This window comes from Ciconia boyciana, chromosome 8 (assembly GCF_034638445.1).
Source record: "Ciconia boyciana chromosome 8, ASM3463844v1, whole genome shotgun sequence".
In the NCBI taxonomy this organism is placed as follows: Eukaryota; Metazoa; Chordata; class Aves; order Ciconiiformes; family Ciconiidae; genus Ciconia; species Ciconia boyciana.
In genome coordinates this window covers 56564694-56578686 of record NC_132941.1, presented here as the reverse complement: position 1 = coordinate 56578686, position 13993 = coordinate 56564694, and the positions used below count along the sequence as shown (strand labels likewise).

At 37.8% G+C, this 13993-nt stretch overlaps 1 protein-coding gene across 5 annotated transcripts in view; it reads right to left on the bottom strand.

The window, feature by feature from the left end:
- VTI1A (vesicle transport through interaction with t-SNAREs 1A) overlaps positions 1-13993 on the bottom strand; it is a 280273-nt gene that overhangs the window by 113039 nt on the left and 153241 nt on the right. For all 5 annotated transcript variants that reach the window (XM_072871482.1, XM_072871483.1, XM_072871480.1 and 2 more), the window contains one exon: positions 1473-1543. In XM_072871482.1, coding sequence (XP_072727583.1) covers positions 1473-1543 — 71 coding nt within the window. The remainder of the gene's footprint in view (positions 1-1472; positions 1544-13993) is intronic.

The window sequence follows — 13993 nt, the reverse complement described above, 5'->3', positions numbered from 1 at the left end:
CAGAAAATCAAAAACTTGCCAAGTTATTCAAGATCATCCCTGACTGTACATCTGAGTATACAGACAGCTGGGACAGGTCCACGCGTGTGGCTCCACTGGAGAACTTTTCTGAATTCCCTAAACAAAATATTTTAAGTGGCATATGATAAAAACTTGGAATTGGAGATCTTCCATTTATGACAAGAGGTCTTTCACTGCAGTGTGGTGGGATACACTTTCCTAGAATACCCTTATTTTTAATCTTGCTCCTTGCAGCTTACAGGTTTTGCCATCAAAGAAATTTGCTCTTCAGGTGGAAAGCACAGAAAAGGAAGAGTTACGCTATGAGCCATGTGTACGCAGAGTCATCAGAACTACACTCCCTCTTTCTCTTTCCCGAGGATTTTTAGGATCAGCAGAAAGGGATACACGGTATTCATCTCCACTGCCTAGGTTTTACTTGTCCAGCTAGAAACAGAAAAGCATCTTGGACTCAGCAGTCACTAGGGATGTGAGGAGTGGAGGTGAAATAAGACACAAAGTTGCCTGAACATTTGGTAAAGCTCACAATCCTTAGGTACGTTTAATGATTTAGTTATACTTAATGTTTTAAAGTAGCTAACGCCCAGGACTTCAGAAAGCAACTGGTACAGCTGACAGAAAATGCCTCATTAAAGCCGTCATATGAGGCTTTACCAATCTAAGCTATCCAAGTAAAGAAACTCCCTGGGACAGACAGAAGAGTTTTCTTAAGTGGCATTGGTCAGCTAGAGGCCTGTAGGAGGACTTAGCTTTGGCCAAATTGGACACTCAGGAAAGTATCTGATCAACGTGTCACGGACAGAAAGTCACAGGTGCAGTCACTGTGAGCAGAAATCAGAACCAGGGAGGCAAATTTCTTTGAAGTTCAGAGAAGTTGTATGCATTGGATGGGATGGGCTTCTGGGCATCTTCATTAACGCCACAGAGTAAAGATGATCCCTATGGAGGCAACATAAGCCAAAAATGACACAGATACGTTACCTTGACTGCAGTGACAGAGCAGCGGTGTAAGAAACCACTACCTGTTCTTTCACGCAGAATTGCCCAAGGAGGCAACTATCAGCATTTGCAGCTACAAGGCTGATCAATTATCAGAAGCTAAATCATGATACTGAACTTTGTTTCATAGAAAGTCCAAGAAGTCATTGCAATGGACTCTATAACAAATCCTTCAAAGGACAGAAAACTGACTTATCTGTGATGTTAGTGACAGAAAGCTTGCTTCCAGCAGCGGGTTTGGTGACTTCAGTGTGACTGCCTGTAGGACAGGCTTTGCAGGACTGGGCCCATATAAGACACTTTTCTAAGTGCTTTGCTGCAGATGGTGATTACATCTCATGATAGCAGCTGATTTATATGAAACTAATCAATATGCTGGATTATTTTTGCATGCACAGAGAACTTCCTCAAAGCAAATAAAATCCGAGCCCAGCAATTATTATCAAACTTACCCTTTCCCGAGCACGCTGGATCTTCTCTCTGTCATGGCTGAGGTTCTCCAGCATCTCCTGCCCAATCTGCTCTGCATTAAAAAATCAAAACGTAAATCATGAAAAATATAGCTTGTGACTCTAAGGCCTCAAAATGCCAGGTTAGATGTAACAACAGCATTTAATACATGTGGTAGCCTAATCAATCCTCCTAACTGCAAAGAGGAAGACATCATTATACTAAATTTTAAGCTTTTCAAGCAACGTAAAACTGAAGAAGTAACAACCAAACCAGAAGCTGTCCCCCTGAAATCTCTTGAGGATGTCTAGGCCCTGGGAACTGACGCTGACTTTTGGTCTGTGAAACAAAGGCAAGAAGACTTTCAGACTTGCTCTAAGTGCTGGGTGTTCATACTTCCCACACGCTCCTTGAGCCCACTCCTTGTCTTAGAAAGGAAGTCAGGAAGCCTTTGCTAAAACACCAGCCATCCTTGTATCTCTAAAGACACCGAGAAGTCATATTAGAAGAAAACCACTTTCTGTGCCTCTCAGCATTTACCATTGATGCTTAAATAAAAGCTATTTCAGGCTAAGCCCAGTTCCTGGTGTCTATTCTGCTCCATCATGGACTATTTCCGTCAAGCTTAGAGATATGCTGTAATGGATCTCCTGGTGTTTTTAATGGCAGATGTATACATTAATCTATTGTCATCACCATTTGTTTACACAGGGGTTGTTTGCTCCTGCAGCTTATGCTGACCCAAAGGTTGCAAAAGTATCGTGGAGAGGCCTCAAGATATGGTACAAAGACAACACAAGATGCCGAAACTTTACTCTTCAAACAGCTTCAGTCAAATGCTCCTCTAACACTGAAATATTAGCAGCAAGTATAGAGAAGAGATTTTAATCTTCAAAGCTCTATAGAAACATTAAGAAACCCTCCCTGTATTTCCCCGAAGGAGAAAAATAAGTTAATCATTCCCATTTTACAGATGGGGAAACAGACACAAGGAGCTGAAGCAGCTGTAGCTTGCCTCAGGACACACAGCACGAGTGAGACAACCAGCATTTCTGTGCACATTCATTTAGGCTATTTAGCTAGCTTGCCAGAGATACGCACCAAAACTGAGTAAAACTACAAAAGCGTGATCTGTTTTCATAAGCAACAAAAATCATGCCTTGCTTTTGTTCTGGTGAATGAGCGAGATCTTAAAATGTCATTATTTGAGGAGCCTCAATAAAATTAATCATAGAAAAAATCACCAATATGCTAGTAGAGCAAACATGACTATTCTTTTTTTTTTTTTAATAGATACAGTCCATTTTTAGGAAACAGTCCAAAGTAGAATCACCTCAAACTTTAAAAATTTGAGACAAGCAATTTTTTTTCCTAAATTCATTTAACACAAGGTACACACTCTGCCAGACAAAGTCTAAGGAAATTCATTACATATATATTTCTCAATCTGTTGCCAAGTACAGTACAAGTAAGATAAATATTTCCTCAGATATCTGACCACAAATTGACATCCTCATTATGCTATCTTGTCCCTCTTGGCTTGCTGCTCTTTACTTTTAGCTGTATATACAATGCCTCCCAAAGGTGAAATGTGGTAAGATATGTGGTTATTGAGTTAAAAAAGCTGTAAGGTGCAGTACAGCTATACAAATGGTAGCCTAAGAAAGTGATTCAAGACAGAGCTTTGCCTATGTTTGCATGTCAAAGGACTTACTGGATGATACTATACTGAGCTTATTCCTCATCAAAGCACTCAAAATACTGTAATGCACAAACAGATACATGCATTCAACGTAATCTGGAGGAGAAAAAACAAAGCAAAATCCTTTAAAAATAGAGGAAAAAATCAACAAATTACTAACCCAGTAGCATGAGGTGGAATGATAACAAATACTTATTGCTAAAAATTATACGTATGTTTGCACAGACATAAAGGAGTGCAAGGAGCAGATTCTCCTTCAAAGGAATAACTATAAAGTAAATGGCTAAAATGGCTTGGTATTTCACAAACAAAGCTCAAAAATATCTTTATAGGAAACAGCTCTATTTTTATTACACCAATTTTAAGCAAGTTACTGTGGGGTTTTTTTTCATCTTCTTCCTGTCACTGGCAAGTTCACACTCTTAGCTTTTTATAATGATTGAGTTTATTTTCCAACCATCAATGTGACAGCAGCATCAACTGTAAGTGAGGGTAAAACACCGTCACTTTGACGAATAGTGTATTTTCCTCTCATTGTCGATGACTGAAGACATCAATAAATAAGGAAGGAGAGCATGTCAGCCAGAATATCACAGAATGAATTGTTGATATGACACTTAGGGATTAAACCTTCAGCCATGAAGTTCAACCTAGCAGAGGGGTCTGAGAACTGAGATAGTTGCGTTTCTTCCCAGCAGCCTCTATAGATAAATAATTGGACGGATCATCAATTTTACAGGAGCAGCTTTACTCTACATGCACTTTAGTTGATGATCTTTGGCCTTTTTTGGGCTAAAATAACAACATAAGTTGAACAAAGAGACATAACGGAGGTAACATAATCTCACAGTAAGTTTGCAAACATAAATTGACACCTTTATCCACAGATCCTCTCCGTATCCTTGTTCTACTCAGAAAATTCACTGATGACAGTGAAACTTGGTTTTTAGTTGGAAGGTCAAGACAGTCAAACAAAAATATTAATAAATAAAGAAAATACAGACTTATAAATGATATGAAGACATGTCTCCTCACTTGGTTTGCAACTGAAGGTGCCTGGGGCTGGCAAAAAGGTAACATTAGCCCACAATACAGCTAATCACAACCCTGATATCATTGCTATCTGCTTGCTATAATTTTTCAAGTTTCCCCAAGACTCTGATGTTTTTCTGCCAGTTAAAACATTCACCTATGTGGCAGATTCATGCCTTTAGTGCAACAGTGCTGTATAGATCTTTCCAGACTACTTATAATGCAAATCATTGACGATGCTACTACAGTTATGTGAAAAGGTCAGGTTTCTAAGATATACTGTAGTGCAGATGCATGAATTAAGACCAATACACAAACTGAAGGGTGTTGCATGTTGCCAGTAATGGTGTTATTTTCACAGAATCTTAACAACCTCAATTATTTGGGATTATCCCATCCTTTTAGTCGGTATGTACGGACAATGTTTAGTACAGTGCAGTCCCAAGCCCTACAAAAGACTGCATGGTGCTGACTCTTCTAACTGAAATTCCCAAAGAGATGCATAAAATTATGTTCTAAAATTACAGCTAAACTATGAGAAGCAGAAGGGTGAATGCATTTACATCATTATTATCTATGTACTGACAGAGGGCAGGAATATTCAATATAGCAATTATCTCAGTCTTAAACAATGCTGTGATGAACAGAAAAAAAAATTCTGAAAAAGCACGTAACTTAATATTAACAAGCATCAGCCTTAAAGGGTGAATGCTAAAATTCACATCTCTAAATGTATTCCACCTTAAAGGTGTCTAAAGAAGGTATGGGAAATCAGCCTCTTCAGTGCTGAACACTTTTATAATGCTATGTTGTGGGTCCAACACAAATGGTGCCTGGTTCTATGACACGGTATTATGCAAAAAAAAAAAACATTTCTTATCCTAAAACACTAAACCTAATTAGAAGAACGAAGATGCTTTCCCCAACCGAAGAAAAAAACAAACCCCCCAAAAACCAACAAATGCAAACCCAACTTCCCCCTTCATGTGTGTAAAAATTGGCACATGGTTTTCAACTTTTATACTGAGATAAGCCCAAAAGACAATGATCACTTCAAGCGATGCTTTACACTCCTGGATATGCCCTTATTTGGAATTTGCCTGTAACCTATATGCAGTATTTATTTATATGTACAAATCATAATTATTTAATAAATGTTCCACAAAGCTTGATTTCTAATACCTATGCACATATCAAGGATGCAAAATAAGTTGTGCTTGACTGGTTTTTCTTTTCCTTTTTTTGCCTCCAGGCATTTAAGCATTTATTTACTTTATCAGCTAAACTGATTTTGAAAGAGCTTTTTCTAATCACTCAAGTCAATAATACTTTTTTCCTTAAGAATGACTAATATATTTACTCAAGAGACAGGAATGATACAGAATGAGCCTCTCCAGGCTTTTGGATAAATAAACATGCATTTTTATGAATTTTGAAGACAGACTTCTAATTTTTCTTTTCACATGAAAAATAAAATAATCCAATGTGGTTTATACAGCACTTTTCCTCTCCAAGTGTGCCCTGTGTGTGTGTATATATATATAAAAATACATTTCATAAGAGGCAGCAGATATTCTGATACAGTTTAAAATGTAAAAAAAAGCTTAAAAACAACCCAATTATGGAGGGGATGCCTGGAATTATGATTTGCCCAATCTCATCATATGTACAATGCATGCATCTGAGCTATGTAATTAGAGGTGGGAAAAGAAAAACAAATTTACACTGGGAAAAGCAAAAGATCATGTTAAAAATCAAGATGGCTGATCTACAGAATCATGAAATAAATTCAAAAACCCACTGTGTGTTGTGAGAGAAGGAATCAGAGTAGGAACGGAGAACGCTTCCACCCTGAGATCCTCAGCCTTGCCTTGTGAATAATGCCATTTGGGGAGCGCAATTCTGTGTTGTCTTTGCACAGAGACATCTCATGCTCTGAAGATGTAGCAAAAGCTTCTTATGGAAGAATTTTGGAGAAGAACTACGTTGACACAGGCAGAAACTCAATAAACATATTCAAGGCTGGGACACTTTTTTCCCAAAAGCCACTCCATTTTGGACAGGCTAAAAGTTTAGATTTTAGGAGACTAAAAGAGATAAATTATCAACAGCAGTTTCTGGAAAAAAAATGCTAGAAAGTGTTAAATGCTAGCTGTTCAGAGGTGACAGCAAGTAGATTTACAAACTTGTAAAATATATGTTGCAGCAGTTAGAAGAATTCAGGGTTGAGTCAAATGCTTTATTCTTCTGACAGCAGAAAGTTAATAAAGAAAGTGATGACATATCTTTAAATGTAGGGACACAGGTAAAAGTCCTATAAATTTACAAGTTCGCTGTTGATATATGTTTACATTGAACAGCCAATGTAATTAGAGACAGAAGGATTTAGATCATTAAAGTTATTAAACGACAAGTACAAGTTAATACAGATAAATGAAGGATAATATAATGGCTATAAGCCAATAGAGAGAGAATTTGTAGAGCATTAACAGAACAGTGAACCATGAGAGTTGATGCTCAAATGCCTCAAGAATTTGCAACAGAGAAGTTAATCTGCATGCTGTTAAGTGGTCACTCAACACAATAAAATAAAAATTCGCTACATGCTGTAGGGACTAGTTGGCCTCTTCAGCAAATGCCGAACCGGTAGAAAGAGTACTGACAGTCAACAGCATACACGAAGGACATCCAACACTTCCAGAGCTGTCAGAAGTTCAGTTGCAAGAGAGGATAAAAGAAGTTGCCCAGTGTTACTGTGAAAGCTAAAAACACCTAAAAATACCTCCCAATCCTCCAAAGTCCAAGATGTCCACCAAACTTAAAATACAAACATTTTTCAAATGAAAAAGGTCCCTATCAGCTATAATGGATGTTAATGAAATTATTTTCATTGGCCAACAGCAAAGGAGGTCCATTGCTCCCAAGGTCAGGGAAACGAGAAAGAAAAACATCCGGAACACCTAATCAGAGTTCAGGCTTTGTGCTTTGTTCAAAATACGGAAGAAAAGATATTTGAGGAAGATGCCACATGCCTTTAAGAACAAACTGGGAGCATTTCATAACCAACACCTCCCATGGTCCAGGTCTGTTCTGTCCTTCCCCAGGAAAAAAAAGGCAGATGAATGAGAAGAAAATAGGAAAAAGAAAGGAGAATGATGATATATGACAGACCTAGTAACTTCACCTCTAGTAGCCTTTTCTTTTTCTAAGGTTTCATACTTTTTCTGAAACCCTAACTCACATCAATCTGCTGCTATAAAACTACTCATTTCTCACTAACTGATGTATTTTTTTTCTGTCTACTCCCATCACCCATCTATCTGAGCTCCCTCACTAACATCCTCACAGCAACATTCACAGGAGGTGGCAGACTTTGATTCTCCTGAGCGCTTGTCTACATTGAAGTCCAGCCATTGTTCTAGCCAGGCACCAGCTCGGCAATGCTCATCCTCTCCAAATTCCTCCCTTCGCATCTTCTTCCCCCTGCCCTTCCTTCAAAAAAGTTCTAAGGCAAAAGAAATCCTTGCTTAGTGCATCAATAAGTAAACAACTTGCTACCCCGTTTCAATCACTTATGTAAGTGAAGTTGGGAACCATCCCTCAGTATCTTCTTTTCCTACTACTGTAAGTGCTGTCAGGATGGAAGAAGTCCGTGCTCGGTCTGAGCTGTGGTGCAGGGAACGGATGCTGCTTCATTACAGTACTGCCAATCTTGAACTTTCCTGAAAGCGATTTAGCAGGGGAGAGTATTAACAATCCTGATTGCATCTAAATTAAGTTGCAGAAACATGCCCTCTAAAACTCGATCCACAAACCATCACTTAATTAAACCTACGACTCCAAACAGCACTGAGATGACACAACAGTGATCTTTGGTTCGTCTAACTAAGGCTGGATTCATAGTAGTAATTTAATCAAAAACACTCCACCATCTACCAAGTTTGTTACAAACTCAAAGCAGTGCAAATAATTATTTTGGACCGTGCAGTACTGGTTATTTCAAAGACTTAAAATGTGTAGGCAGAGAGCTGGCAAGTTAGCCTCCTGCATTCAGCAGCTTGAGGCTTGTAAAGTTGGCCCTACCTCTATAGCTGATTTACTCTTAAAGCAATAAATGCACTTCAAGATACAGAGTTGAGCACAAAATAGATGAGACAGGCTATCAGCCAACCAGCAAACAGAAAACAAAGTCACATTAGGTTTTCAAAAGAGCAGAAAATGTTTTGAAATGTTGAAATATGTTTTAAAATTGAAGTGTGGAGCAAGAGACTTTTTTCAAACTTACTTAACTACACAAAACCACAGCATATGACATTTAAGCAGTACAAAGACAAAGAACAAAGTCTGCTAGTTATATCAGTAAGCACTGAAACAATTTTATTTTTTTATTTTTAACTGAGTCTTAATGACCCCTTTATGTAAATGGATCTTGAAGAATAAAACTTATCAATAGGAACAAGGTTCTTTGCAGTATCTCAGTTTCTGGACATCAGAAAATCTATGAGAAGAGTATATTCTTCAACTGTTTCAATTTGAGAAGTGGCTCCTTGAAGCAAAAAGCAATGTCAACAAATGAAAACAAAGTCAGAGCCAAAAAACCTGACATCTGGGTTTGTTCAGGTTTCCCCAAACATTCTGATGTACCAGGTTTATCCTGAATCCACAGACTGATTAGAAAGTCAGGAAAGCTGGCAGCACAAGCAAAAAGTCTATGCTTGTTTGATCTTTAATACTTCCATAGAGCTGAAGAGTGTTTTAACCTTTCTTGCACTGTTCAGCAATTAATTTTAAACGTGAATGGAACTATCTCCTGCTGTATTCACATTCATATTTAAACAATGAAAAATATAAATAAAATAGTGTCCAGACATTAGAAAAATAAAACAAACCTAGAGGATGATTAATAAATAATGCTTAAAATAATTGACCAAAAAATGTAGCAGTCTGTGCAAAAATAAAGCATTCTGAAAACAGTATATATATATATATATATAAAACTTTCTTAAACATCGGAAAGCCCACACAAAGCAGGTGAACAGCTCAGCAACCTCGAAGCTGGCTTCAGTGCAACTCATTCTTTGAATACGAATTAGCAATGGGTAATCGCGGCATATTTATGAGGCCTTTTGCCTGGTCCTTTTCTCCAGTGAATGCTGTATTATTCATTGCGTGTGCCCTGACCCCAGTGCGCTCCTGTTCTGACAAATCATACTTGATTAAGACAAATCTTTATTAGTTAGCTAGTCAACTTCCCCATTTATCATTTGCAAATCCCATTCTCCTTTTCGGGTACAGTAAAAGTAACTGAAACCATTTTTTCTCCATATAAAATGAAATGTTTGTTACAGACAGTAAGTGCAAACAGAAGCCTAGAAGTCAGTAATAGATGATAAAACAAAGGTTTAACAGGCATAAATTACAAATGTGGCAAAACTCTAACACAATAGCTTACTTGAGATAGGCTGAGGAAACATTAATTAGCTCATCCTTTCAACGTTTCCCATTTTTCCACCAACTAAATCTCTCAAAATCTAAATGCCATACAAAAGAAATGTATTGCAAAGTTGGAGGCTCAAAGTACCGAGGTTTAAAAAATAATAATAAAGAGATTGCTGAGGAAAGTTATTGTTCAAGGTTTCTATCAAAACCAAAAAAATCTTTTAAAAGTTGACCTATAAAAGGAGGCAAAATGAATTCAAAATTATTCATGAAGCTCCAGTTTCCCTTGAAAATGTAATATCTCTCCAAAGAGGTGGCAATCTGGAAAGGGAAAAATCCTTTCAAGACAATGTTAGTTTATTCAGTGGGTAATTCACAACTAGAAAACCGTGTCATGTCTAATGCACACCAGTTTTGTCATGATAGTGGTTTTGCTCACAGAAAAGGATGTTTCTTCTATCAGGACTTGGGAGATCTGAAGCAACTACTTGGGGATGGAGGGACAAGGAGCAGAGGGAAGGGACAATCCATAGCTTATTGGGCTGGCTGTGGTTCAAGCCCCAGCTCTGCCCCAGAATTTTATTCTGGCCTCTGGAGGGATCTCTAGGAAATGCTCACTTAGCTGTATTTTGAACGGTTGGACTCGATGATCTTAAAGGTCTTTTCCAACCTAAATGATTCTATGATTTGTTTGGTGATGAAGTTTAGTAGTTTGCATATTTTATTACATTTTGAAACTTGGTTTTACACAGAATGATATTTATATCCACCAAGTAGAATCTGTGTTCATTTGAAATATACAGTAATTTAAAAACCTGCACCTAAAGGAAAAACATCAACATGACCATCTCTGTGCTGCTTACACAGCACACTTCTTACGGACTCCTGTCTTCTCCACTTATACCTTCCCATCTGAAGCCATTTTTCCTTTGTTTATATTTTTATTTTTACTCTGCAGGACCAATGCAGCTATGGATTTTGCTCCTTTTCCCCACACATGAGCTAAGTGCTAGTTATTTCCATCTGCAATGTTGCCTTAGATTACACACAGTGTAATGCTGAGAAAACCACTACCTCAATAAACCCGCAGTAAGGGAATAGAGGGAACAATGAAAAATACCTAATGGCCTAGCAAATCACTGTTATCAGGAGGTGTACAAGAAGGAAAGAATCCAGACTGATTTTAAAATCCAGGCTGAGTTTGCAGGGCTATGTATATTTAAAAAAAAAAAAAGTCTCTGCTCTTGTACTTGTCAAACAAAGATATTTCTTCTGGAAATTGCTGAGATAGAAATAAAGACTTTCCCATAATAGATTTTTTACAGCACTCCTCAGAGCAGAATCATATTTTAAGGATCAAGTTAAGCTCTTCAGATGGTGTTTAAGAGGTAGACTTACACAGGGCCTTTACTGCGTGTAGACACGATTTGTTTCTAAGGCATCCCTGCAATGAAAAATTGTTGCAAAAAGTGATTTTTCAGTAAGTGACTAAGATGACAAGTGTGATTTCTTCTGATGGAGGAACTCAGCAACACTTATTGATGCTTTTGGCATCTCTACATTAGATTACCGCTATATGGTTTAATTGGGGGCAAACCTGGAGACTTCTAAAAACAAACTGATCCAGAACAGAGCAGCTTACCGCACGGGGCAGCAGTTTTTGCTTGGGTTCTCCTGAAGCAGCTGCCTGCAATGCTCCAATTGCCAACCCAGGTACTGGACATGGTCTTTGAGTCCCTGATGATTCGGGTCAGGGTCACCAGACAGACTGCTTCTCTCTGTTGGGTGTTACTTGAATCGCACTCAGCAGAGATATGTGCACTGGAGGTGCCATGAAGAAGTGCTGGCAGCTGAACAGTCTCTGTGAGGATGTCCTAGGTTTGGATCATATCTCCCCTCTCTTCTGGTCTGCCAGCCCTCAGACATGTCAGTGTGCAGGACATGCTGCTAAAGACATCAGGTGCTCTGCTGTGGGATGTAATTAACAATTTCATAGGACTTGCTGGCAGGCCACTGTTAACATTTATTTGTGTGAATGTTCTATATGCTGCAGACAGAACAGATTAAGTACGTTTTTCTTTGCTGTAGCTTATTTCTACATTTCTAGAGGACCAGCATGAGCAAAACAGTATGCCCAGTAGCCTCTAGCCCAACACAGTAAAGAGACAAGTATCTGGATTTTCTGTTGTGCTCAAAGATCACGAATGCAGGGAGGGCAAGGTCAGATGTGGGAAAGGACCCTGGACTGCTGGGTTCTGTATTTGAAATGAAAGGCATGCCACCTATGGGCTGGTACCATCCAGTCGACCATCCTCTGATGCTACATACCTGTGCCCATGGCCATTTGCACATTTTATTGCTCGTTTGGATGCCAGTAAAAAAGTAAATAAATTGGTATTTCTGAAATGTCTTCAAGCAGTCTTTAACACTGCAAGATAGGGATTCGAGAGAACACAATTTTATTACTGGCTCAGCCACTACTGTACACCTGGTAAATATCTGTGCCTGTTTCTCTTTCTAAAATGGGTGTGAAGAAATCCACACTGGCAGAACACAATATCTATCACTAAAAGGATTGTATTCCTGTGAAAGGCATTCAAATACTGCACTTAGCTTCTTATATATTCATTTTCATTATAAGTACTAGTTTCAATATCATTTTAATTGAAAAAACAGTATTAGAAATTATTTTTAAAATTACATCTGAAGTGGCATACTCTCCTCAACTACAGGACATTCTGTTTAATGTCATAAAGGATTTCCAAATTATTTGAGCACCAAAATATAATTATCCCATGATGTACTGAATTGGTAAATTATTGCAGGATGACATTTTAATGCAAACACCCAGTTTACAAACATAACTTTGCTGGAAATTCTCAAGAAGTGTTAAACCGATGTCAGTGTCTCAGTAATTTCGCAGTTTAAAAACAGTTAGAAATGTAATGACTACACTGCACTTGATTAAAGCATTTACAGCTCTAATCAAAAACTGACAGCAAGATCAAAGATGTTAACTTAAATCTCTCTTCTAATTATGTTTAAAATGCCACACCTCAGGCCTGTCTCTCCTCTTCTTTTTCAAACCAAATTCTGCTTAAGAAAGATCTAACACTTCTTAACAGTTCATTATCCAATAAAACTATTCAAAGCTTAAAAGCAATCTACACAATTAGTCAGGACCTCAGGGAGTCCACCGGTAGTCTTTATTACAGGGCTTCATATTAAAACACCTTAATTATATTTGTCAAATGGATTTCATTAAAACCCATCGTCACTTTAATTTTCATATTTTGACAGTGCTGGCATAGCATTATTACCACCTGCCAAGCTACGAACTACAACAAAATTGTCAAATTCCTTCAAATACTAAGCAATTTATTTTTGTACCTGACCAATGATTTCCCTCTTCTTGGTGAATGCACCATAATTAAGAGGAATAATTAAAATTCCATATTGAAGCAGCACACATGCAAGCTAAACGTACAGTGTATCCATTGCAGGTGTGTAAATAAGAACCTATATGGATACCTGGTTGCCAGGAGCACATAATACAAAGGTAGGACACATATACTGAAGTGCTTCTGAATAATAAAGCCAAGACATCAAACAGAATGCACTATTATTTAATCAAATGACAACCATGATAACTTGAAAGCAGAGGACATTTTAACTTCTGCTCATTATACTGTCATTTCGACACAACAGATCTGGGGATTATGACCATATACTGCAACCACAGTTTTATTTTAGATATAATCCATGGAGGTTCCACTTGACTTTAGACAATCACACTGAAATATAATTAAAACAAAATTGTTCATCCTCTCTACATACTGTCAGTACCGTGACAAAGGCTTCTGATATTTATGATACATTTCCAATGCAGGACGTATCAATTGTTGTTTGGTTTTTTCTTAATACTGCATGCCACAGCAATTAACAGTTTTACATAATTACCAATAATATAAAAACTAGGTACCAACATCTGTCATGCAACACAGTTTGGGCTGTTAATGTCATGTGGGATATAGAAATAAATTATTTCCTCTATTTTGTTATCTGAAATACTGCATGGAAAACTGAAACAAAACAGCAATTTACCAGTATCGTGCTTGTATTTACTGAGCTAAATTCAAGCTTGATTAACTCCGTGTTCTTCAGTGAACATGTGTATGAGATGACTTTGGCCCACAACAGATAAAACAATGGCATGCAGATTGCAATGGGGAGAAGAACAGAGAATTTTCCTTTCTTTCATATAATCATAGCAAGAAATAAGAAATGAAGAGGTTTCTGCCATATGTCTAACACACTTCACTGCTTTGTACGAAGGTCTCAAGAGTAATG